Genomic DNA, 27,593 nt, shown 5'->3' on the forward strand with positions numbered 1-27,593 from the left:
CAGGTGAGCGACAAGCCAGTGGGCCTATAGAAAGCGGATAACGGGCCCGGCTGGACACGCCCATTTTGTTCCCGGCGCGCCAATCAGCTTCGCGGAGGCGGGCCACGCTTGAGCCTGGGCCTGGCAGGTGTGTTGTAAATAAAAACATAAAAAACTTCACCGAAATCCAAGGTAGTACAAGATTCAGTCGTTAAAAATACGCAGAATTTAAAAGCGAAGCCACCGCGATGAGGCCGCTGTCCTTTGCCGTTCGACTTTAACCCGAAGTTCCTCAAGTTTTGGCGATCTGTAAGGACGCGTTATTTACCAAGCGGGATCTAAAATGTCTGCGATCGCCGCTCTGGCTTCCTACGGCAGCGGCAGCGAAAGTGGGAATGACTCGGATGGGGAGTGCAGAGAGGTTCCCAGCGAGGACGCCGTGGCTCATTTACACCTTCTTGATCCTGGAAAATCATTGTCACGTCTTCAAGAATCGCTCGCTTTAAACTCCGCGCCCGAGGTTGCTGTGAAGGTGGGTGTCGGCAGGCCTTGGCCTGGGTCAGCACTGCACATGGGTCTGTCTATCAGGGAATCACGCAAACATGGGGTATCCTTACAGCAAGGCTCAATGGGCTTGCTACGGCAAAACCTGTCGAATTGATGTGACTCTGCTATGCCAATGGCTGATTATTTATGTCCCTATAACACTGGACAAAACCTAACTAGGCTTTAAATCCTACCCTTGATAATGGGCTGAAGTACCGTCGCATTTGATAAAGATGACAACTCTTTAGGGGGCATTTTAACTAGATTATGGACTTGCACACTTGCCTCGCTCCTCCAGAGGCAAAACCTTAATCATAGAATGGTTACAGCACAGAAGGAGGCCATTCGGCAAGAGCACTTCAGCTAGTCCTACTCCTTTTCCCAGTAGTCCTGCAATATTTTATCCCTTCAGATACTTATTCAATTCCCTTTTGAAACCCACAATTGAATCTGCCTCCACCACCCTTTCGGGCAGTGAATTCCAGATCCTAGCCACGCGCTGCGTTTAAAAAGTTTTTCCTTGTGTCGCCTTTGGTTCTTCTGCCAATCATTTTAAATCTGTCCTCTGGTTCTCCACTCTTCTGCCAATGGGATCAGTCTCTCTCCATCTAATTTGTCTAGATTTTGAACATCACTATCAAATCTCCTCTCAACCTCTGCTCTACGGAGAACAACTCGAGCTTCTCCAGTCTATCCACGTAGCTGAAGTCCCTCATCCCTGGAACCATTCTTGTAAATCTTTTCTGCACCCTCTTTAAGGTGGTAACAGCTCTTTAAAAAGGGGGTAATTTCAGCCCCCATCCCTCTATTTATGAAGCCCAGGATCCCATATGCTTTTTTAACCGCTTTCTCAACCTGGCCTACCACCTTCAATGATTTGTGCACATATACCCCCAGGTATCTCTATTCATGCACCTCCTTTAGAATTGTACCCTTTAGTTTAAATTGCCTCTCTTCAATCTTCCTATCAAAATGTATCACTTTATCAAATGCCTTAAACTAGCCTGTAGTTACTGGGTTTATCCTTGCACCCTTTTTTGAACAAGGGTGTAACATTTGCAATTCTCCAGTCCTCTGGTACCAGCCCTGTATTCAAGAAGGATTGGAAGATTATGGCCAGTACCTCAGGAATTTCCACCTTTACTTCCTTTAGCATCTCACATCCTTCCCACGTCATCTTCAGTATTGATGCCAGCTCCGTTTTCCAGTAAGAGTTGAATGACCTCTCTGCTTCCAACCTCCACAGCTAAATGCAATGCTGTCATGTTGCCACACGTGCTGCAATGAATTGAAGCTCCTTCAGCGAGCAAGAGCTGGATTATATATGGCTGGTCACCCACAGCTGCCCAGTGCAGTGAGGTCCAGCTTCTTGTATCAGACACCTCTGTGCTTCCACCAGAGCTCAGGAGCTGCTGCATGGTCAGGATATGCCCGCGTGCAGCCGCGCAGTGCAATGCTGCCATCCCACATCTGGTACACATCCTAGCTGGTCCTGGTGACTTATCTACTTTTAAGTATAGCCTCTTTATCGATTTTTTTAATCCCTTCGAGTATCTCAACTACCACCTCTTTCCTTGGTAAAGATAGATGCAAAGTACAGGTTGAACTTCTCTGGTTCGGGACCTCACCGGTGCCGAAACAGAGAATTTTTAGAACCACGGGTGGTCATTGCTGGTGATCGCTGAGTGAGGGAGGAGAGGCAGGGAATGTTGGTGATTGGTCATTTCTCTGCCTGTCTCAGGTCTGATGACCCTTCACTGTGCCGTCAAGTTCCACAATGAGGAAGCAGAGTGAGATGCTGAGCGTCACGGGAGGACTTAACAGTGAGCTCCAAGCCCAGGCCCAGGAAAGTGGCAGTTCTGTCACAGATGCTGAACCACGGATGGTTCTGGACGAGAGAGTCCCAGATCAGAGAGGTTCAACCTGTGCTCATTTAGGATCTCTGCCTCCAAGTGTAGGTCTCCCTTTTGGTCCCTAATCGGCCCCACTTCTTCTTACTACCTGTTTACTATGCATATGCCTATAGAAGACTTTTGGATTCTCTTTTATGTTAGCTGCTTAAAAGCAATTTCTATATATACATATTTAGAAGGAGCATTTAGCCTACTTTAATAACCTGCGAAATGACAGTTGATGCTGTTTTTATTGTAATTAGATTTTAGTTGACACTTGAAAATTAATATTTAAGAAGGAAATTTGTTTAGGGCTCTTTCTCACCCCTGCCCCCCACACACATACACATCCACTTTGATAGCTCTGTTAAATGCAACATGGTTTTTGGAAAAATTTCATGGAATCAATGCATTTTGCTGTTTGATATAATATGCTTTTCTTTCTCATGTTAACTTTAATCCCAGATTTCCACATTTTAAATAAATCCTCACAACTGACTGACTAGGAATAATGAAGTCGGGCTTGGTTGAGTGACTGATGGTGTGGCTGCTCAGTGAAAGTGAGCTGGGATTGTGGGAGAACCTCAATGTCCTCTTCAGAGTTGGACTGGACTTTTGGGCAACGTTGATGCCTCAAATTTGGTAGAATTGTCTATCATCTATGCCACGCGATTCAATAAACGGAAGGATGGACTGGATAGTCAAAGGCTTAGTTGGGGAGCACAGAATCCGAGGTTTGGAGAAAGCAGTGAAGATAACTATAGAGGGGGTGGGGGAAGTCCATGGTTAGGAGCAGGAGAACACGGTCCCTAGTATACTATTAGTCACATAATTATCGAGAACCAATTGGCATGCCTAACAGGACTGGTCGTCCAGGTAATTCAATTTGTTTGTGTGTATGTATATGTATCTTGAATCTGAAACTACCTTCATTCAACTTGCTTGTGCGTCAAGGCTCACCACTCGATCACGGAAGTTGGAAGCACTACTTGGCCTGGTTTTGGTAAATTAGGCCAAACAAATAGGTGACCTAAAAGTAGGGAAACATTTTGGGAAGCAGTGACCACAATATAATTAGGTTCAGTAGAAAAGTATAAAGGAGAAGAACAGTGGGGAAAAGAGGAAGTGACCAGATTAAATGGAAGGAAACATTGTCTCGTATAGCTGTAGATCGGTGATAGGAAATCTTTAACAGGAGATGGAAAAGGTAACAATTAAGTATTTAGTAAGGGAAAAAGGTAGTATATTGAGGAATGGGTTTTATGGCTGAATAGAGGGGTTAGCTTAAATATATATAATGCTTGCACAATATAGTATAAAGGCCAGGATAGGCCGGAATAACTATAAAGAATATGATGCATGTTTCGCCTGCAACTATGCTGAAACATTCTGAATCCTGTGTTTCCTTACTTCTAGGAAGATGTGGAAGCAGGGGTTCACCTTGACCCATTACTGAAGGAAGTCATGTTCAATCCATCATATGAAACTATGTTTGCACCAGAGGTAAGAAGCTTTATAGATACATACTTGGAAGCTTCTCTAATCCTGTCTGTACATAATTGCATGTTCAGCAGTGAGCCTGTGATTAAAACAGGCATTGCCATAAATGGGACTTCCACATCAAATGTCTCAGTTAGTAAAGTTAGGTGTGGAACTTGAAAAAACTTGTGCATTGACATGGCATGAAAAATGCTTGGTTTCTGTGAGGTGTGACCTCCCGCCCGCCCCCACTCCACACCATCTTTCTGCAACACATTTCCTCTATTGTCCAGTTCAGTGGGCCCCCGCTCGCTTGGTTCCACTCTTAAATATCTGATCATAGCCAGTGCATCTCCATCAATGGCTTCTGCACCATTACCTCAGCAGTTTATCGATCTAGGAAATTAATTTTTGGCAGTTAACAAAATGTGCAAGTTCCAAAAGACATTCAGCACTCAAAAGGCACATCTGTGCCTTTTTGATGAGGTAACAGAAGGTGGATGAGGGCAATGCAGTTGATGCTGTGTATATGGACTTTCAAAAGGTGTTTGATAAAATACCACATATTAGGATTGTTAGCAAAATTGAAGTCCATGTGATAAAAGTGGCAGTAGCAGCAGGGATACAAAATTGGCTAAGGGATAGAAAGTTGTGGTGAATTGTTGAAGGGAGGTGTACAGTGGAGTTCTGCAAGATTCAGTACTTAGACCACTGCTGTTTTTGATAGACATTATTGACTTGGACTTGGGGATACAGGGCACAATTTTACATTTTTCAGATGACGTGAAACTTGATAGTAAAAAGTGAGGAAGATAGTAATAGACTTTAAGAGGACTTGGCAGACTGGTAGATGACAGATGAAATTCAACGCAGAATTTGTTAGGTGTTACATTTTGGTAGGAAGAATGAGGAGAGATAATATATGCTAAATGGTACAAATTTAAAGGGAGTGCAAGAAGAGAGAGAGAGGCCTTTATAAATAGAGGCATAGAGTACAAAAGCCAGGAAGTTATGCTAAACCTATATAAAACACTTACTACAGCCCCAGCTGGAGTATTGTGTTCAATTCTGGGCATCACACTTTAAGAATGACGTGAAAGCTTTGGAGAGGGTACAGAAGAGATTTACTAGAATGGTTCCAGGGATGAGGGATTACAATTACATAGATAGACTGGAGAAGCTGGGATTGTTCTCCTTCGAGCAGAGAAGGCCAAGAGGAGATTTGATAGCGGTATTTAAAATTATGAAGGGTTTAGATAGAGTAAATAATGAGAAACCGTTTCCATTGGCTGAAGGGTTGATAACCAGAGGGCACAGATTTAAGGTATTTGGCAAAAGAACCAGAGACAACATGAGGAAAAATGTTTTTATGCAATGAGTGGTTAGAATTTAGAATGCGTTGCCTAAAAGAATGGTGGATACATATTCAGTAGTACCCTTCAAAAGGAAATTAGATAAATACTTGAAGGAGAAAAAACTGCAGGGATATGGGGAAAGAGCGGAGGAGTAGGACTGTCTGGATTGATCTTCGAAAGAGCTAGCACAGACTTGATGAGCTGAGTGGACTCCTTCAGTGCTATACTATTCTATGATTCTAACTACACACTGTCCCTTGGCAACAACATGTGCCAACTTCCACAGAGAAAGCGGGAAAGGGGTACTGAGGGAATGATCAGCCATGATCTTATTGAATGGTGGTGCAGGCTCGAAGGGCCAAATGGCCTACTCCTGCACCTATTTTCTATGTTTCTATATTCACTGTTAACACCCAGCTAACTCACCACCACCCACCTTGACCCCTCCACTGCTTGTCTAATATCAGGTCTTATTTGAGCTGCAATTTCCTACTGTTAACATAAGAACATAAGAAATAGGAGCAGGAGTAGGCCATACGGCCCCTCGAGTCTGCTCCGCCATTTAATACAATCATGGCTGATCTGATCATGGAATCAGGTCCATTTCCCTGCCCACCTTCCATAACTCCTTATTCCCTTATCGTTTAAGAAACTGTCTATTTCCATGTCCCAGCTTCCACAGCTCTTTGAGACAGCGAATTCCACAGATCCACAACCCTCTGAGAGAAGAAATTTCTTCCCATCTCAGTTTTAAATGGGCGGCCCCTTATTCTAAGATTATGCCCTCTAGTTCTAGTCTCCCCTATCAGCGGGAACATTCTCTCTGTATCCATCTTGTCAAGTCCCCTTATAATCTTATACTTTCGATAAGATTACCTCTCATTCTTCTGAATTCCAATGAGTAGAGGCCCAACCTACCCAACCTTTCTTCATGTCAACCCCCTCATCTCTGGAATCAACCTTGTGAACCTTCTCTGAACTGCCTCCAAAGCAAGTATATCCTTTCGTAAATATGGAAACCAAAACTGCATGCAGTATTCCAGGTGTGGCCTCACCAATACCTTGTACAACTGCAGCAAGACTTCCCTGCTTTTATACTCCATCCCCTTTGCAATAAAGGCCAAGATTCCATTGACCTTCCTGATCACTTGCTGTACTTGCATTCTAACTGTTATGTATTGAATAAAGAGTCTGACCAGATACTGTGAGCTCAATGTAAGGTGTGACCGCAGTCCTTTATTACCGGTCTCCAGAGTGCCTCTCCAGCCTGTGAGGCCTCCTTATGTACAGGTGCTCCCAAGGGATTGTGGGATCCCTTGGGACTCCAGGGGATGAGCCCTCTGGTGGTTAAACAAGGTATTTACAGGTTTACATATATAACACTAACCTTTTGTGTTTCATGCACAAGTACCCCCAGATCCCGCTGTACTGCAGCACTTTGTAATCTTTCTCCATTTAAATAATAACTTGTTCTTTGATTTTTTTTTCTGCCAAAGTGCATGACCTCACACTTTCCAACATTATACTCCATCTGCCAAATGTTTGCCCACTCACTTAGCCTGTCTATGTCCTTTTGCTGATTTTTTGTGTTCTCCTCACACATTGCTGTTCCTCCCATCTTTGTATCATCAGCAAACTTGGCTACGTTACACTCGGTTCCTTCCTCCAAGTCGTTAATATAGATTGTAAATAGTTGGGGTCACAGCACTGATCCCTGCAGCACCCCACTGGTTACTGATTGCCAACCCGAGAATGAACCTACTCTCTGTTTTCTGTTCATTAGCCAATCCTCTATCCATGCTAATATATTACTCCTAACTCCATTAACATTAAGATGACTGAAGCCATTGTCTTCGTCCCCACTTCAAACTCTGTACCCATGCCACTGATTCCATTCCCTTTCCCTGGACGCTGTCTCGGGCTGTTTGCAACCTTGAAATCCTATTGACAATGAGCTGATCTTCTAACCCCATATCATCTCCATCACAATGATCGCCTACTTGAGCCTCTGTAACATTGTCCGCTTCTGCCCTTCAGCCCATCCGATACTGAGACTTTCATCCATGCTTTTCTCACCTACAGCCATGACTATTTCTGTCTCCGGTTCTTTGTCCTCAGTAAACTTAAGCTCTTACAAAACTCTGTATCCTATTCTGCACCAAGTCCAACTCATTATCATCCCTGTCTTTGCTGGCCTGGATTGGCTCCCTGTCCCCCAATGCCTCAGATTTAAAGTTCTTGTGCTTCTGTTTAAATCCCTTCATGGCCTCGCCTCTCCCCTCCCTATCTCTGCAACCTCCTCCAGCTTTATAATCTCTCCTCTCGAACTCCATTCTTCTGACTCTAGCTCTTCTGCATTCACCCTCCCTTCGTCCCACCACTGGTGTCTGTGCCTTTATTTTTTTAAATATTTGTTAATGAGATGTGGGTGTCGCTGGCAAACATAGAAACATAGAAAATAGGTGCAGGAGTAGGCCATTCGGCCCTTCGATCCTGCACTACCATTCAATAAGATCATGGCTGATCATTCCCCCAGTACCCCTTTCCTGCTTTCTCTCCATACCCCTTGATCCCTTTAGCCGTAAGGGCCATATCTAACTCCCTCAAAAATATATCCAATGAACTAGCATCAACAACTCTCTGCGGCAGGGAATTCCACAGATTAACAACTCTCTGAGTGAAGAAGTTTCTCCTCCTTTCAGTCCTAAATGGCCTGCCCCTTATCCTAAGACCGTGTCCCTTGCTTCTGGACTTCCCCAACATCGGGAACATTCTTCCCGCATCTAACCTGTCCAGTCATGTCAGAATCTTATATGTTTCTATGAGATCTCCTCCCATCCTTCTAAACTCCAGTGTATAAAGGCCCAATTGATCCAGTCTCTCCTCATATGTCAGTCCAGCCATCCCTGCAATCAGTTTTGTGAACCTTCGCTGCACTCCCTCAATAGCAAGAACGTCCTTCCTCAGATTAGGAGACCAAAACTGAACACAATATTCCAGGTGGGGCCTCAACAAGGCCCTTTACAACTGCGGTAAGACTTCCCTGCTCCTATATTCAAATCCCTTTGCTATGAAGGCCAACATACCATTTGCCTTCTTCACCGCCTGCTGTACCTGCATGCCAACCTTCAATGACTGATGAACCATGACGCCCAGGTCTTGCTGCACCTCCCCTTTTCCTTATCTGCTGCCATTCAGATAATTTTCTGCCTTTGTGTTTTTGTCCCCGAAGTGGATAACCTCACATTTATCCACATTATACTGCATCTGCCATGTATTTGCCCACTTGCCTCACCTGTCCAAGTCACCCTGCAGCCTCTTAGCGTCCTCCTCACAGCCCACACCGCCACCCAGTTTAGTGTCATCTGCAAACTTGGAGATATTACACTCAATTCCATCATCTAAATCATTAATATATATTGTAAAGACCTGGGGTCCCAGCACTGAGCCCTGTGGAACTCCACTAGTCACTGCCTGCCATTCTGAAAAGGACACGTTTATCCCGACTCTCTGCTTCCTGTCTGCCAACCAGTTCTCTATCCATGTCAGTACATTACCCCCAATACCATGTGCTTTGATTTTGCAAACCAAAATCTATAGATGAAGTCCTTACTACTCGGGGGATCAAGGGTTATGGCGAGAAAGCAGGAAGGGGGTACTGAAGTTTCATGTTCAGCCATGAACTCATTGAATGGCGATGCAGGCTAGAAGGGCTGAATGGCCTGCTCCTGCACCTATTTTCTATGTTTCTATGTTTCTAATCTCTTGTGTGGGACCTTATCAAAAGCCCTTTGAAAGTCCAAATACACCACATCCACTGGTTCTCCCTTGTCCACTCTACTAGTTACATCCTCAAAAAATTCCAGAAGATTTGTCAAGCATGATTTCTCTTTCATAAATCCATGCTGACTTGGACCAATCCTATCACTGCTTTCCAAATGCGCTGCTATTTCATCCTTTATGATTGATTCCAACATTTTCCCCATACTGATGTCAGGCTAACCGGTCTGTAATTACCCGTTTTCTCTCTCCCGCCTTTTTAAAAACTGGTGTTACATTAGCAACCTTCCATTCCATAGAAACTGATCCAGAGTCGAAAGACTGTTGGAAAATTATCACCAATGCATCCACTATTTCTAAGGCCATTTCCTTAAGTACGCTGGTATGTAGACTATCAGGCCCTGGGGATTTATCGGCCTTCAATCCCATCAATTTCCCTAACACAATTTCCCGCCTAATAAGGATATCCTTCAGTTCTTCCTTCTCACTAGACCCTCGGTCCCCTAGTACATCCGAAAGGTTATTTGTCTCTTCCTTTGTGAAGACAGAACCGAAGTACTTGTTCAATTGCTCTGCCATTTCTTTGTTCCCCATTATAAATTCACCCGAAACCGACTGCAAGGGACCTACGTTTGTCTTCACTAATCTTTTTCTCTTTACATACCTATAGAAGCTTTTGCAGTCAGTTTTTATGTTTCTGGCAAGCTTTCTCATGTACTCTATTTTCCCCCTCTTAATTAAACCCTTTGTCCTCCTCTGCTGAATTCTAAATTTCTCCCAGTCCTCCGGTTTGCTGTTTTTTCTGGCTAATTTGTATGCCTCTTCCTTGGATTTAACAGTATCCTTAATTTCCCTTGTTAGTCACGGTTGAGCCACCTTCCCCATTTTATTTTTACTCCAGACAGGGATGTACAATTGTTGAAGTTCGTCCATATGATCGTTAAAGGTTTGCCATTGCCTATCCACCGTCAACCCTTTTAAGTATCATTTTCCAGTCTAATCTAGCCAATTCGCGCCTCATATCATCAAAGTTACCTTTCCTTAAGTTCAGGACCCTAGTTTCTGAATTAACTTTGTCACTCTCCATCTTAATAAAGAATTCTACCATATTATGGTCACTCTTCCCCAAGGGGCCTCGCACAACAAGATTGCTAATTATTCCCTTCTCATTACACATCACCCAGTCTAGGATGGCCAACTCCCTGGTTGGTTCCTCGACATATTGGTCTAGAAAACCATCCCTAATACACTCCAGGAAATCCTCCTCCACCGCATTGCTACCAGTTAGGTTAGCCCAATCAATATGTAGATTAAAGTCGCCCATGATTACTGCTGTACATTTATTGCACACATCCCTTATTTCTTGATTAATGCTGTCCCCAACCTCACTACTACTAATTGGTGGACTGTACACAACTCCCACTAGCGTTTTCTGCCCTTTGGTATTCCGCAGCTCCACCCATACCGATTCCACATCATCCAAGCTAATGTCCCTCCTTACAGTTGCATTAATTTCCTCTTCAACCACCAACGCCACCCCGCCTCCTTTTCCTTTCTGTCTATCCTTCCTAAAAGCTGAATACCCTTGGATGTTGAGTTCCCAGCCTTGATCATCCTGGAGCCATGTCTCCGTGATGCCAATCACATCGTATCCGTTAACTGCTATCTGCACAGTTAACTCGTCCACCTTATTCCGAATACTCCTCGCATTAAGGCACAGAGCCTTCAGGCTTGTCTTTTGAACACACTTTGCCCCTTTAGAATTTTGCTGTAATGTGGCCCTTTTTGTTTTTTGCCTTGGGTTTCTCTGCCCTCCACTTTTACTATTCTCCTTTCTATCTTTGGTTCTGGCTCCATTCTATTTCCCTCTGTCTCCCTGCATAGGTTCCCATCGCCCTGCCATATTAGTTTAACGCCTCCCAAACAGCACGAGCAAAAACTCCCCCTCGGATATTGGTTCCGGTCCTGCCCAGGTGCAGACCGTTCGGTTTGTTCTGGTCCCACCTCCCCCAGAACTGGTTCCAATGCCCCAGGAATTTGAATCCCTCCCTGCTGCACCACTGCTCAAGCCACGTATTCATTTGAGCTATCCTGTAATTCCTACTCTGACTAACACATGGCACTGATATCAATCCTGAGATTACTACTTTTGAGGTCCTACTTTTTAATTTAACTCCTAGCTCCCTAAATTCGTCTCGTAGGACCCCATCCCGTTTTTTACCTATATCGTTGGTACCTGTATGTACCACGACAACTGGCTGTTCACCCTCCCATTTTAGAATGTCCTGCACCCGCTCCGAGACATCCTTGACCCTTGCACCAGGGAGGCAACATACCATCCTGGAGTCTCGGTTGCGGCCGCAGAAACGCCTATCTATTCCCCTTACAATTGAATCCCCTATCACTATCGCTCTCCCACTCTTTTTCCTGCCCTCTTGTGCAGCAGAGCCACCCACGGTGCCACGGACTTGGATGCTGCTGCTCTCCCCGATGAGGCATCCCCCTCAACAGTACCCAAAGCGGTGTATCTGTTTTGCAGGGGGATGACCGCAGGGGACCCATGCACTACCTTCCTTGCACTGCTCTTCCTGTTGGTCTTCCATTCCCTATCTGGCTGTGTACCCTTTTCCTGCGGTAAGACCAACTCGCTAAACGTGCTATTCACGTCATTCTCAGCAAGGCCAATGTTTATTGCCCATTCCTAATTGGTCTTGAGAAGGTGGTGGTGAGCCGCCGCTTTGAACTGCTGCAGATCATGTGGTGAAAGTTCTCCCACAATGTTGAGGATGAAGTTCCAGGATTTTGACCTAGCGATGATGAAGGAACGTTGATATATTTCCAAGTCAGGGCGTTGTGTGATTTGGAGGAGAACTTTCAGGTGGTGATGTTCCCATGCGCCTTGTTCTTCCAGGTGGTAGAGCTCGCGGGTTTGGGAGTTGCTGCCGAAAAAGCTTTGGAGAGTTGCTGCAGTGCATCTTGCAGATGGTACACACTGCAGCCACGGTGGGCTGGTGGTGGAGGGAGTGAATGTTTAAGATGATGGATGGAGTGCCAATCAAGCGAGCTGCTTTGTCCTGGATAGTGTCGAGCTTCTTGAGTGTTGTTGGAGCTGCACTCATCCAAGCAAGTGGAGAGTATTCCATCACACTCCTGACTTGTGCCTTGCAGATGGTGGAAAGGCTTTGGGGAGTCAGGAAATGAGACACTTGCTGCAGAATACATAGCCTCTGACCTGCTCTTGTTGCAACAGTATTTATGTGGCTGATCCAGTTAACTTTCTGGTCAATGGTTACCTTCAGGATGTTGACGGTGGGGGATTTGGTGCTGGTAATGCTGTTGAATGTCAAGGGGAGGTGGTTAAACTCTCGCTTGTTGGAAATGGTCATTGCCTGGCATTTGTGTGGCGTGAATGTTATTTGCTACTTATCAGCCTAAGCCTGAATGTCATCCAGGTCTTGCTGCATGTGGGCACGACTGCTTCATTATCTGAGGAATTTCTCACTTTAGCCGCCTCCATTTCCCACTCTGGAATTCCCTCCCTAGCCCACCTCTTCACCTCCTTAAGGCCCTCCTTAAACCCACCTCGCTGTCCTAGCTTTTAGTCATTGCTCCTAATAGCTCCTTTTTTTTGGCTTGGTATTCATTTTTTGATTACACCCCTGTGAAGCGCTTTAGGAAGTTTTTCTATGTTTAAGGTGCTGTTAGAATGCAAGTTGTCGCATGATAAAACCGGTATGTGACATGCTATTACTATCGGAGTATTTAGAATCTTTCATAATTTCAGAGTAAGAATGTTTCACAATTTTTAGATGAATTTTATACTTTGAAAAAATTATACTGCAGGCATCTAAGAATTAGCTAGGCTCACGTATTTACCATCAACTCCAAAGTCTTGCTGGTGCTTACTTGTTTTCTTCAATCTTTTCATCTATTTTGTTTATGCTGAAGACTATGGTGAATAAGTAAGCTGGCTTAAAAAAGTTGTATTGGCTGATTCAACAGTGAAGTGCAGACAAGGACTAATGTTTCATGAATTTGAACTTGATGGTTACTGGGAATAGAGAAAGATTTGGACATTCGGAGTACAGTTACCAATGAGCAAGTTGCCATATCCCATTCCAGTTAATCTGGTTCAGCAAGTGTTCATTTGGACTATTCCTATAAGGGAAAGTATTTCAGGGGAAGGTACTGTTGTGAGGGGCGGTGGGGGAAACATTTCCAGGATCAGGGACACAGTGCATGAAGTTTCAGCAATGGTATTCTGCACATACTTATATTTTCAGTAGCATAGCTATCTCAGCTTCAAGTTGTAAGCTTGCTCAGTATGATACTCCAAATAGTGATGGTGCTTATATGTGGTCTTCAGTAAGTGTGGAACTGCCAGCTTATAATGCGAACTGATGCCTTTCATTATATAACTGCAGTGTAGAGAGAGAAAGAGCTGGGTTTCTCGTTGCAAGAGTTAATACAGCACGAATTTTCGGCAAAAAACTGGAAATTCACAAAGGATTTCATGGTTTCTTTGGAATTCATCCAATCAACGGAATTATTTTTGTATGGAGCTAGGATATACAATTGGACTGCGCAGAATAAAGTGAGGCGTGAAGTGAGGTGTCTGACTTGGGCTGGCCCAATTCAATTGGAAATTAATTTTTTCATTAACATGCTCTATGTATCTGGTTTGTGCTGCAAAAATGGAAACCGAAACATACCGGCAATTACACTATTTAGATTTTTTGTGTGTTTGTTGTTCAAGATGCAAGTTGACTGATTTCACTTTAGTTTCCACCAAGCAATTTTTAAAATGAAGATTGAGGCAGTATAATGGCTTTATTCTTTGTGGAGTTATCTCAGTGGAAAACTGGTCTGTGCTCCATGAAATGGATTTCGTGTTCTGTGATTCAATCATGTGGGGGTTGGTGAGTTCTGTATACAGGAGGCTGTCTGGCTGAGGCAATAGAAAAATCTGTCCAAATATTTTTTCTTTTAAATTGTAAAAGCAATACTGTTTTAGGAAATTTACATAACTAATAAGCATTGGTGTGGACATGAATATTATAGGCCGCCCTAATTATGTGTATGCATGTATCTATCAGCTGACTGATACTGAAAAAAAGCTGCCTTAATAAAAAGATTGCTCTTAAATTCATTGATGTTAAATTAGTGATAGTGGTATAAATATGCTATAATTATACATAGTGCTACTATAACTTGTGTTCGGGAAGAGAATTAAAACTAACTTGGCAAGGGGTTAGGGAAACCAGGATGAAACATCAGAGAGGAGAAACGAGGCTCATAGGCGACTGGGAGAGGCAAACAGCATTAGTATAAAGAGTAGTCTAGAAAGAGGAGAGATCAGACAGGAGAGAAATACAAAGCAGACGGAGTGATGTGCATAAATACACAAAGCGTGAAAAATAAAGTTGGTGAGCTGCAGGCATAAATTGCCACATGGCGTTATGACATACCTGTAGTGGCAACAAAGAAGACCTGGCTCAAACAAGGGCAGGAATGGGAATTTAATATTCCGGTTACAATGTATTCAGGAGGGATAGAGAAGAGAAAAGGAGGGAGAGGGGTGACAGGTGGCAGTTTTGATCAAAGATACTGTTGCAGCCCTATAAAAGGATGATATGCTAGCGGGTTCAAAGACAGAATCCATTAGATTCGAGATAAGGTGAAGAGAAGCTGTTAGGCTGCTGGGTATTTACTACAGACCACCAAATATTGGGTAGTAGATGGAGGAGAAAATCTGCAAACAAATTTCAGAAACATTACAATTGTGGTAATTGAGAACTTCAGTTATCCTAATATAGCCTGGGATAATAAACAGAAAAAGGAGACATGATAAATGTCAGGTTCAAAATACAGTAGAGAATCAATCAGAATACTGAAAGTGCAGAGGACAACTGAAAAAGGAAATAAGCTGGACAAAAAGAGTAAATGAGGAAAGGTTAGTGAGCAACATAATAGAAAACACTAAATGATTGTACAAACATATAAAGAGTTAAAGGAAGGGTGGAGCCAATTATGGATCAAAAGGAAATCTTATGGAGGCAGAGGACATAGCTGTACCAAAAACATATCTTCACAAAATAAGAGGGTGCTGCTAATGCCACAGTAAAAGAGGAGAGATTGGAGAAATTAGATAATATAAAAATAGCTACGGAGGATGTACTTAAAGGGTTGGCAGCATTCAAAGTAGAAAAATCATCTGGTCTGGATCGGATGCATCCTGGGTTGCTGAGGGAAATAAGGGTGGAAATGACAGGCTCTGGCCACAATCTTTCAATCCTCCTTGGATATGGGAGTGGTGCCAGAGGACTGGAGCGTTGTATATGTTGCACCCTTGTTCATAAAAGGGGACAGGAATAAACCCAGTAACTACAGACTAGTCAGCCTAACGTTGGTGAACTTTCAAAGACCAAAATTAATTTTCATTTGGAAAAACATGGATTAATTAATGACAGCCAACACGGATTTGTGAAAGGTAAGTGATGTCTGACAAACTTGTTTGATGACTTTGATGTAATAATGGAGTGGGTTGATGAAGGTAATGCAGTTGATGTTGTGCATAGGAACTTTCAAAAGGTGTTTAATAAAGTGCCACATAATAGACATTATTTTTTTTTAAAAAGGTCAGCATTGTTGGTTTTATAAATAGGGTCATTGAGTACAAGTGCAAAGAAGTAATGATAGATTTGTATGAATCATTGGCTAGGCCACAAGTTAGAGCATGCTGCAGTTTTGGGTACTCTATAAATAGAAAGAACACGAGAGTGTATAGTGTAGATTCACCCCATTGATTCTAGGGATAGGAAACTAGTCATGAGGAGGAACATGAAATATTGGGACTACTTTCACTGGAGCGGAGGAGGCTGAGAAGACTTAATTGAGGTTTTTAAAATTATGGAGGGTTTTGATTGAGCCAATAGGGAAAGCAAATTGTGAGGGGGACACAAAAAATCTGCAAAGGGGTATAGACAGGGTAAGTGAGTGGGCAAAAATTTGGCAGATGGAGTTATAAATGTAGGAAAATGTGAGGTTATCCAATTTGGCAGAAAAAATAGAAAAGCAGATTATAATTCAAATGGAGAAAAATTACAAAGTGGTTCAGTACCTGGGGGTCCTTGTGCATGAAACACAAAAAGTTAGTATGCAGGTACAGCAAGTTAACAGGAAGGCAAATGGAATGTTGGCCTTTATTGTAAGGGGGAATAGAGTATAAAAGCAGGGAAGTCCTGCTACTGTTGTACAGGGTATTGGTGAGGCCATACCTGGAGTACTGCGTGCAGTTTTGGTCTCCGTATTTAAGAAAGGATATACCTGCATTGGAGGCAGTTCAGAGAAGGTTCACAAGGTTGATTCCGAAGATGAGGGAGTTGACTTATGAAGATAGGTTGGGTCTATACTCAAGAGAGGTGATCTTATCGAAACATATAAGATAATGGGCTCAAAATTGCCCAGGACGGAGCAACTTGATTTTTCTGGAGTATCTTAAAAATCCACATTTTGCACATTCAATTTGCACCCGTGTAAGTGAGTTAGTTAAGATTTTTTTAGTTTAGTTTAGTTTTTTTCAAAAGGGGACGTTACCAGCCACCTACGCCCGTTTTGGCCATTTAGGCCATTTGGACAGCTAATAGTTACTCCAAACTAACTTAGACCAGCGTATGTGGCCTCAGAAAACCCTTGCGGAGAGTTAAGAAATCAGTGCAGGTAGGTACATCGGAGGCCAGCAGAACTTAATGACTTGACTAAAGAATGTGAATAGGATCAAACAGCTATACAGGACATCATATGACAAACTTCACAAAGTTAATTTACTATACAACAGAAGCATTCATGGAAGCTTAAACTACAAAAATAAAAGAAGTAAAGAGACAAAACATATTTACATAATTTTTTCAAAATATCCAAATAAAAAATAGAAGTACCTCCTGCTTGTAATTCTTATGTTCTTATGTAGGAAAGTATTTTCATCAACAGGGTGAAGGAAAGTCTTGAGTAAGCTCATTAAAATTACTGGCTGTACAGTTATCACACATAACTCCCCCACCCCACCGGATCAAAACTCTCCCCGCACCAACCTGTTTGTTGTAGCCTTAGCTCGGGAAGGCAGCGGGCCGGCCTGTGTGGCAGGCCACTCGACCCGGGATAGGGGAGGGACGCATCGGGTCCCGCGCTGCAGCACGCACACACAGGCTGGGGGCAGGAGCTACTGCGCATGCGCGCATACTCTTAACGGCATGTGCAGAGCTGCCGGCACTGTTTCTGGCGCAGGGCCCTAGCTCCGCCCCCAATCGACTGGCCACGCTGCGCCAAGCCCCGGGAGAGGCAACACAGAATTGGGGGAGATTTTTTAGGCACCGTTTTCAGCCCACAAAGTCGGCGTATCTCTGGTGAATGTGCCGGGAAAAGGGGTGGGCCAAATTTGAGCCCAATGAGAGGGCTGGACAAGATGGATGCAGAGTGTATGTTTCCACTCAAAAATAAGGGCTGTCTATTTAAAACTGAGATGAGGAGGAATTTCTTCCCTTGAAAAGTTGTAAATCTGTGGAATTCTCTGCCCCAGAGAGCTGTGGAGACTGGGTCATTGAATATATTTAAGGCAGAGATAGACAGATTTTTGAGTGATAAGGGAATAAAGGGTTATGGGGAGTAGGCAGTGAAGTGGAACTGAGTCCATGATCAAATCAGCCATGATCTTATTAAATGACTCGAGGGGTCAAATGGCCTACTCCTGTTCCTAGTTCTTGTGTTCTTGTGATGATTTCCTCTGGTTGGTGAGTCAGTGAAGAAGGGTCATCAATTTAAAATTCTCACAGCGAGTGAGGAGAGAGGTTAGGAGAAGTTTCTTTATGCAGAGTTATTGAAGCATGGAATGTTTTGCCACTGAAGGTGGTTGAGGCAAAGACCATTGTATCTTTTAAGGAGAATTTGGATAACTTTTTGAAGTAGAGGAAGATACAGGGCTATAGAGAGGGAGTGGGGCTGTGGAAATACTTTTGAATTGATTGAGGAAAGAGCTGCCAAAGCCAAGCTAGGTGACAGCTGAGGAGGTAGATGGAGCTTGAGGCTAGAGGTACATAGGTGTTTGTGGCAGTTAAGGAAGTTGGCTCCAATTTTGCTGCTGTTTAGCTGGAGGATATTTTGACTCATCCAGGCCGTGGTCGTCTGAAGAGCATCTTCCATGATCCCAGTTTGACATCTCTGTTTACCTACAGCAAATATCCTTACAATGGTTCTGAGTGAGACTGACAACTTAATGTGAATTAGTGCTGATTAACAGGTGGTTTTATGCTGTGAGTCCAAATTTGTTTTGTTTAGAGAGAAGACATTTATCTCATCAATCTGACTTGGATTTGAAACCAAATCCCAGAGGTGAAAGGGTGATGTGATGTGTCAATCAATTCCCCAAGTTTAATAAGAACATAAGAAATAGGAACAGGGGTAGGCCATACGGCCTCTCGAGCCTGCTCCGCCATTCAATAAGATCATGGCTGATCTGATCATGGACTCAGCTCCACTTCCCCGCCCGCTTCCTATAGCCCCTTATCCCCTTTTCATTTAAGAAACTGAATGGGGCCAAGTTTCGGCCTGAGTTGCTCCTGTTTTTTTGGAGCAACTGGTTTAGAATGGAGTATCTTAGAAATTTTAATTCTCGGCATTTAGTTTGCTCCAGTTCTAGTCAGTTAGAACAGTTTCACTTTGGAACAGAATTTTTTTTTTCAAAAGGGGGCGTGTCTGGCCACTTACGCCTGTTTTCAAAGTTTAGGCAGTGAAAACTTACTCCCAACTAACTTAGAATGGAGTAAGTGAAGATTTTTGTACGTTCGAAAAAACCTTGTCTACACTTTAGAAAATCAGGCGTAGGTTACAAATTAGGCGTAGGGAATGGGGGGGGGAGAAGGGGGTGGGGGGAGGGAAGTCAGTAAATTCTACAATCAATCAGCAGTCATACTTATACAAATATTATACAAATAAATCCAACCTGAATAAAAATTTATAAGCAAAAAAAAGATTAAATAATCCATGTTCCTACCTGTGTGAAACAGCAGCAGCCTTCGAGCTGCTGTGCTTCAGGCAGATCTTTCATGTTGGAGACAGGCAGGGGTGGCGTCAGTGTCTCGATGGCCGCCCCAACAGTGGCAGCAAGCAGCCTTCACGCTGAGCTGCGGAGCTTCAGGCAGGCCTTTATTCCGTCAATGACTGGCCGGCAGCCGAGGAAGCAACACGCACGCAGCTTTCGAAGGGGGTTGAGGCCATTCGGCCATGCGATATGGGCGGCGTCAGTGACTGGACGGCAGGCAAAGACACAGCAATCAAGCAGCCTTCGAGCTGTGAGGGGGACTGAGGCCATTTGAACAGGGAGAGGCAGCCACATAAACAGTTTTATACTTAAATTTTCATAATGGGTGCTGCATTGTCAACACCACGTATTATGCAATGGTTCGCCATCAGGAGAGAATTGATTAGAGCTCACCGCACCAGGAACGTCGTAGCCCTTAGGTTGATGGGCAGGAGACCTTACCCACGTCGACAATATCGAGCCAGGCGCTCGTACCTGGACATGAGCGAGGCTGATTGTGCGAAAAGGCTGCGTTTTCGCAGAGAAGTTGTCACTGAGATCTGTGATATGGTGAGAGCAGATTTGCAGCCCAGAAGCAGAACGCCAACTGCCCTGTCTGTTGTAATGAAGGTAACAGCTGCACTTTCTTTCTATGCCTCGGGATCGTTTCAGGCTACAACTGGAGATGTGTGTGCCATCTCTCAACGTGCAATACATGCCTGCATTTACCAGGTCACGGCTGCACTGTATGCGCGAAGGAATGACTTCATCAATTTCCCAATGACCACACAAGCGATCCATTAGAGGGCTGTGGGCTTCTTCAAGATTGCCGGCTTCCCAACGTTACAGGGCTGCATTGATTGTACCCACATAGCCTTGCGAGCACCTGTGGAGGATTCTGAGCAGTACCGAAATAGGAAAGGTTTCCACTCTATCAATGTGCAGCTCGTGTGTGACGACAAGCAGCGCATCATGTCAGTCGATGCGAGATACTCTGGCAACACCCACGATGCTTTCATCCTACGCAACAGCGTTATATCTGACATGTTTCAGCAGCAGCCAGAAGGGCAGAGCTGGCTACTGGGAGACAAAGGGTACGGCCTGACCACCTGGCTCATGACGCCCCTATGCGTGACATGGACAGAAGCTGACCGTCAATACAACATGGCGCACATTGCGATGCGCAGCATCATTGAGAGGACCATTGGCATATTGAAACAGCGATTACGATGCCTGGACCATTCTGGAGGACAGTTGCTATATTCTCCTCAAATTGTTGGTCGCTTCACTGATGTGTGCTGCATGCTTCATAACTTAGCCATCATGAGGCAGCAGGAGCTGGTAGTGGAACCAGAAGACCTACGTGATGATCCAGTGCATGATGATAATATTACGGAACAGCAGGATGTGGATGATGACGATGATCAGGAAAGCATGCAAGTGCCTGATGCCGGAGCACGAGGTCGGAGGAGGGCCGTCCATCGTGCCCCTTTAACGATTGCTCGAGCCTTGCGCCAGCAGCTCATCCGTGAACGCTTCAACTACTGATGCCTGAGGGCTCTGCGACCACTTTTGCGCATGGACATTTTTATTCTTTGCAGTTGTTCCTATGTTGTGTTGTGTTAATGGAACATGAAACAGTTTTAATGAAAAAATATTTTATTGAAAAGTTAACGTCACTGTAATAAAATATTTGTTGTATCAAACTATACTTTTTAATATGACTCTTGAAGATCACTTATAAACTTGTAAAGTTACAAAAGTTACAAAACAATTGCAATGTGAAAAATCTTACACTCAAGATCACTTAAACTTCAAGATCACTTTTTTGGTGCAAAATTAAATAAGTTACAGAATGTGAGAGCATTTACACTATAAGATCACTTGAAAACCCTGAGATCACTTATAAATTGTAAAGTTACAAAACTTACAAAACAGTTTCAATGTGAAAAATCTTACACTCTGAAGAACACTTAAACTTCAGGATCACTTTTTAGGTGCAAAGTTAAATAAGATACAAAAAAATGTGAGAGCATTTACACTATAAGATCACTTAAAAACCATAAGATCACTTATAAGTTGTAAAGTTACAAAACTTACAAAACAATTTCAATTTGAAAAACACTACTACAGCTACATCAAGAACAAGAACAAAAGCAGCAAAGAAAGGCTGCAACCATGTCTCATCCATATCTCAGTGAATGTTCACTTCTTCATGGGGGTGTCATTTGATTGGCCGGGCTGTGTGCCCTTATTGCAGCAGCTACCTCAACCAGGCCCTCCCTGACGGCCTGTGCCGACACTTGCATGCCCTCCCTGATGTCCTGTGCCGACACTTGCATGCCCTCCCTGACGGCCTGTGCCGTCGATTGCACTCCCTCGGACATTCCCTCCCTAAGTTCCCGTGTCATTACTGCTATTTCTCCCGTCAGGACCGTCAACTGCACTGATGCCACCGATGAGTGATCGGGTAAGCTCATTGGTCTCCATACCCAATGCCACAACCCGATCCGCATCTGTTGCACGCTGCATCTCAGGAGAGCGTGTCTCCAATCTCCTTCTCCTCTGCCTGGGTCTGCCTCGTGGCACCACTACACTGGGAGGCGCGGGCACGGACGGTGGGACGCTCGGTGTTGCAAGCGGCACCACTACACAGGGAGGCGTGGGCTGGGACTGTGGGGCACTCTGTGTTGCAGACGGCAGAACTAGAGGGAGAGACTCGGGCTGGAACGGTAGGACGCTCTGTGTTGCAGACGGCAGTACTAGAGAGAGAGGCTCGGGCTGGGATGGTGGGGCGCTCGGTGTTCCAGACGACAGCACTCGAGTGCGAGCCGTGGGCTGGGATGTTGGACGAATGGGTGTAAACTGCTCCATGATATCAGCAGCAGCACTGGGACCCGCAGCGTTGGAATCAAAACCATAGTAGGTGGAACCAGAACCTATGCGAGAGGGAGGCGCAGGCTCGGACGGTAGTGCACTGACCGTAGAATGCTGCATTATACCAGCAGCACCACTGGGACCCGCAACATTGGAATCAAAACCATGGAAGATGGAACCAAGATTTATGCTAGGGGTTGAAACTCTGATGCCCCTTGATGGGGGCTCATAAACATTAATTTGGAAACTCTCCCCTGCAGACATTTCAGTCATCGCTGCCATCATCCAGTCTGGATCGTCCGCAGCTGGTTGTACTGGTTCTTGTTCTGTAACCTCAGGATCCTCAGGGTTGGCAGCAGCAGCATCGTCGTCATCATCATCATCATCATCATGTTCTGCAAAATACATCAGAACAGTCAAATGTTTAACAGCAAGGGAGGGGGCCGGATGGGTGGCATGAGTACTCTCACACACAGCAGGTTAGGCAGCAGGTTGATTTAAAGGGCCACGATGCATTTTCAGGACTTGCCCTCTTCCTCGCGTGCGGGCCCAGCTTGTGCTGTACTGATTGCTTTTCTCCATGTACGACTCATCATAGCATCTACCATCTGTTCCAAGGGTGTCAGTGGATTCAGATTGGGCACGCCTCCTCCTGTTCGAGTTGCCTCCCTTTTGTTGTGGACCAATTTCTTCTGCGAAGAGTAAACTATAACTTTTTACAGAGTGTGTCAGTCTGCAAGGTGGGACATACAGATAGCCAGCTTACAATTACGATAAAATTAAAAATGGGAAATATTACTTATACTAACTACTTGACCAAGGTCGTGCCATTTCTTTTTACACTGGCTTCCAGATCTCATGGTATGCACCACTGCGCAGTAATCTTCTGGAACTTGGTTCCACCATTTCTTCATTTCTTTTGGTGGCACTTTTATGCGACCTCTGTTGCTGGTATCTAGTTCCTGCCATCTCTGCTTAATTACATTGACTAATATCTCTACTTCCTCATGCAAGAAATTCTTTGTTCTTGGTGGACGTTGATCCATTGCAAAGTTGAATTAGCACTCTTATTTCTCAAAACACACAGTCCTTAATTTGCATGCACCAATGCAGCACCGGTTCCGCAAGTTTAGCAGTGAAAAGCTGAACTCACTGATTTCAGCAGGTGATTTATTCAACAGTGCTGCTAAAAGCACTCCCTCACACACTAAAATATCACAAAAATTAAATCACAAGCCTTTCCAGTCCCTTTAAAAAGTGCCAACGTTTGTTTCACACTGCGCGTGCGCGCACGCTCCAACGCACACGCGCAGGGTTGCTGGCACGACGTTGCCTCATTTGAATTAGAACCGCCCCCCACTGCTTACAGAATCGGCGCGATTGTCTGGCTCCGCCCCCCCCCCCCCCCCCCGCTGTGATCTGCGCGCTGTGCCAAGCTGAGTTGGAGCTCCGAGGAGCCGGAGAATCTCGCAGTTTTTTTCTGCGCACTTTTGGGCGCGAAGAACGGGCGTCCAGCAGCTCGGCCTGAAACTTGGGGCCTCTATTTCTGTCCCAGCTTCCACAGCTCTCTGAGGCAGTGAATTCCACAGATTTACAACCATCTGGAAGAAGAAATTTCCCCTCATCTCTGTTTTAAATGGGCGGCCCCTTATTCTAAGATCATGCCCTCTAGTTTTTGTCTCCCCCATCAGTGGAAACATCCTCTCTGCATCCACCTTGTTAAGCCCCCTCATAATCTTATACGTTTCGATGAGTAGAGGCCCAACCTACTCAACCTTTCCTCATAAGTTAACCCCCTCATCCCCGGAATCAACCTAGTGAACCTCCTCTGAACTGCCTCCAAAGCAAGTATATCCTTTCGTAAATATGGAAACCAAAACTGCACTCAGTATTCCAGGTGTGGCCTCACCAAAACCTTGCATAGCATAGCAAGATTTCCCTGCTTTTATACTCCATCCCCTTTGCAATAAAGGCCAAGATACCATTGGCCTTCCTGAGTTTGGTAGTTAAAAATAAATCCCCTATCTGTATTAGCCATTCTATTGTGGAGAAGAGACAATGTAGGAACAACTAGCATTTGTTCGAAGCGGCTCACAGTACGGTTTGGAATGTGGAGTAAGATGATGAGTCGGAGCTTTTCAGTTCTGGAGGATTTCTTTTATAGGCTCATTGCTTTGCTGCAGTGTTCACTGACTAGACTGCTGCTTTCAACATCTTTTATTTTTTGATCAAGCGCTCTCTACCAATTTTCCTCACATTTCCTGACTATTATGCCCAAAATATTTAATTTGTCTCATCATAGTTTGCCTCACCACTTCTCTCTTGTGCTATTTCAAGAACCTTCTCATTCATCATTCTTTTCATTCAGCTCATTTTCAACATATGTCTAGCCCAGGATCCAATGTTCACATCCATACAATGCTGTTACTCACATTTCAATGTAACATTCTAATTCTTAACACTAGTTTGGTTTTACATTTGCACAGAATCGTTTGCAATTGTTATCCTCTATTTTACTCTGTTGCTTTGGTTTAGACTATCCAGGAAAATCTATTTCCATATTGTTCATTCTAAAGTCATGTTTTGTGCAGGGTCATCTTTCTTTGTGGTCATTATTGCCTTAGTTATCTTTTAGCATTTGTTTTCACTGCATTCCAAACATGTATGCTTTACCTTCTGAAATAAATCTTGTAATCTCTATATCTAGAACATTTGATTCAAATTGTGTTTAGGATTCTTATAATACACTTTTGAAAAATGTTAACTGTAGACATTCGTGTTTTGGTGAAGTTAATACAGTTCATATTAGCTAAAATATTTGCAGCGCATCTTGGCATTGTGCTGTTGGGGAGGGTTTAACCTAATTTGGCAAAAGGATTGGTGTAAAAATAAAAAAGGGAAGGTGGCTCAACTGTAGCTATCAAGGGAAATTATTAAAGCCAAGGAAGTGATATACAAATTGGCCAGAAATAGCAGCGAACCCGGGGACTGGGAGAAATTTAGAACTCAGCAGAGGAGGACAAAGGGTTTGTTTTGGGCAGGGAAAATAGAGTACGAGAGGAACTTGCAGGGAACACAAAGACGGACTGCAAAAGCTTCAATAGATATGTAAAGAGAAAAAGTTAGTAAAGACAAACGTAGGTCCCCTGCAGTCAGAATCAGGGGAAGTCATAACGGGAAACAAAGAAATGGCAGACCAATTGAACAAGTACTTTGGTTCGGTATTCACGAAGGAGGACACAATAACTTTCCGGATATAAAAGGGGTCAGAGGGTGGAGTAAGAAGGAGGAACTGAGGGAAATCCTTATTAGTCGGGAAATTGTGTTGGGGAAATTGGTGGGATTGAAGGCCGATAAATCCCCAGGGCCTGATGGACTGCATCCCAGAGTACTTAAGGAGGTGGCCTTGGAAATAGCAGATGTATTGACAGTCATTTTCCAACATTCCATAGACTCTGGATCAGTTCCTATGGAGTGGAGGGTAGCCAATGTAACCCCACTTTTTAAAAAAGGAGGGAGAGAGAAAACAGGAAATTATAGACCGGTCAGCCTGTCATCGGTAGTGGGTAAAATGATGGAATCAATTATTAAGGATGTCATAACAGCGCATTTGGAAAGAGGTGACATGATAGGTCCAAGTCAGCATGGATTTGTGAAAGAGAAATCATGCTTGACAAATCTTCTGGAATTTTTTGAGGATGTTTCCAGTAGAGTGGACAAGGGGGGACCAGTTGATGTGGTATATTTGGACTTTCAGAAGGCTTTCAACAAGGTCCCACACAAGAAATTAATGTGCAAAGTTAAAGCACATGGGATTGGGGGTAGTGTGCTGACGTGGATTGAGAACTGGTTGTCAGACAGGAAGCAAAGAGTAGGAGTAAATGGGTACTTTTCAGAATGGCAGGCGGTGACTAGTGGGGTACCGCAAGGTTCTGTGCTGGGGCCCCAGCTGTTTACATTGTACATTAATGATTTAGACGAGGGGATTAAATGTAGTATCTTCAAATTTGCGGATGACACTAAGTTGGGTGGCAGTGTGAGCTGCGAGGAGGATGCTATGAGGCTGCAGAGTGACTTGGATAGGTTAGGTGAGTGAGCAAATGCATGGCAGATGAAGTATAATGTGGATAAATGTGAGGTTATCCACTTTGGTGGTAAAAACAGAGAGACAATTATCTGAATGGTGACAGATTAGGTAAAGGGGAGGTGCAACGAGACCTGGGTGTCATGGTACATCAGTCATTGAAGGTTGGCATGCAGGTACAGCAGGCGGTTAAGAAAGCAAATGGCATGTTGGCCTTCATAGCGAGGAGATTTGAGTACAGGGGCAGGGAGTTGTTACTACAGTTGTATAGGGCCTTGGTGAGGCCACACCTGGAGTATTGTGTACAGTTTTGGTCTCCTAACTTGAGGATGGACATTCTTGCTATTGAGGGAGTGCAGCGAAGGTTCACCAGACTGATTCCCGGGATGGCGGGACTGACATATCAAGAAAGACTGGATCAACTGGGCTTGTATTCACTGGAGTTCAGAAGAATGAGAGGGGATCTCATAGAAACATTTAAAATTCTGATGGGTGTAGACAGGTTAGATGCAGGAAGAATGTTCCCAATGTTGGAGAAGTCCAGAACCAGGGTTCACAGCCTAAGATTAAGGGGTAAGCCATTTAGGACCAAGATGAGGAGAAACTTTTTCACCCAGAGAGTGGTGAACCTGTGGAATTCTGTACCACAGAAAGTTGTTGAGGCCAATTCACTAAATATATTTAAAAAGGAGTTAGATGTAGTCCTTACTACTAGGGGGATCAAGGGGTATGGCGAGAAAGCAGGAATGGGGTACTGAAGTTGCATGTTCAACCATGAACTCATTGAATGGCGGTGCAGGTTCGAAGGGCTGAATGGCCTACTCCACCTATTTTCTATGTTTCTATGTAACATTAGAAAGGGGAAATTATGGCCCCAAGTTTCCACACGCTACAAAACGGGCGCCCCTCCGAGCTGGTCGCCCATTTTTCGCGCCGAAAACGGCGCCGGAAAAAAAACCACGCGATTCTGGAGCGCCCTGCAGCTCCATGGCAGCTTGACGCGGCGCCCAGGGGGCGGAGCCTACCACTTGCGCCGATTTTGTAAGTGGGAGGGGGCGGGTACCATTTATATTAGTTTTTTTCCTGCCGGCAACCCTGCGCGTGCGCGTTGGATCGTTCGCACACGCGCAGTGTGAAGGAAACATTGGCACTCGGCCATTTTTGTAGTTCTTTGTAGCTGTTTAATTTTTGAACATTTTTTAATAAAAGCACATTGCCATCAGCACTGAGGCTTCTTGCAGCAGTGAGAAGGCTGCAGGAAGCATCAGAAAGTTGAGGCAGCCGTTTCCCAACAGCCTCCCCCCCGTGGGAACGAACGGCTGCCTCGTTTTGTGAGGCTTCCTGCAGCATTCTCCGTGGCTGAAGCACTTTCACACAGGTAGGAAGATGGTTTATTTAATCTTTTCTTTGCTTATAAATTTTTATTCAGGTTGGATTTATTTGTATAATATTTGTATAAGTATAAATAAGGATTTATTATAGAATTTAATGACTTCACCTCCCCCCCCCCCCACCTCGTTCCCTACGCC

General features: G+C 44.3%; 1 protein-coding gene across 1 annotated transcript in view; it reads left to right on the forward strand.

The window, feature by feature from the left end:
• Window positions 1–93: 93 nt before the first annotated feature.
• cdc40 (cell division cycle 40 homolog (S. cerevisiae)) overlaps window positions 94–27,593 on the forward strand; it is a 177,475-nt gene continuing 149,975 nt past the window's right edge. The window contains exons 1-2 of the mRNA XM_070885677.1: window positions 94–511; window positions 3,834–3,920. Coding sequence (XP_070741778.1) covers window positions 323–511; window positions 3,834–3,920 — 276 coding nt within the window. The 5' untranslated portion in view covers window positions 94–322. The remainder of the gene's footprint in view (window positions 512–3,833; window positions 3,921–27,593) is intronic.

Source organism: Pristiophorus japonicus, chromosome 7 (genome assembly GCF_044704955.1).
Source record: "Pristiophorus japonicus isolate sPriJap1 chromosome 7, sPriJap1.hap1, whole genome shotgun sequence".
NCBI classification, from domain to species: Eukaryota; Metazoa; Chordata; class Chondrichthyes; family Pristiophoridae; genus Pristiophorus; species Pristiophorus japonicus.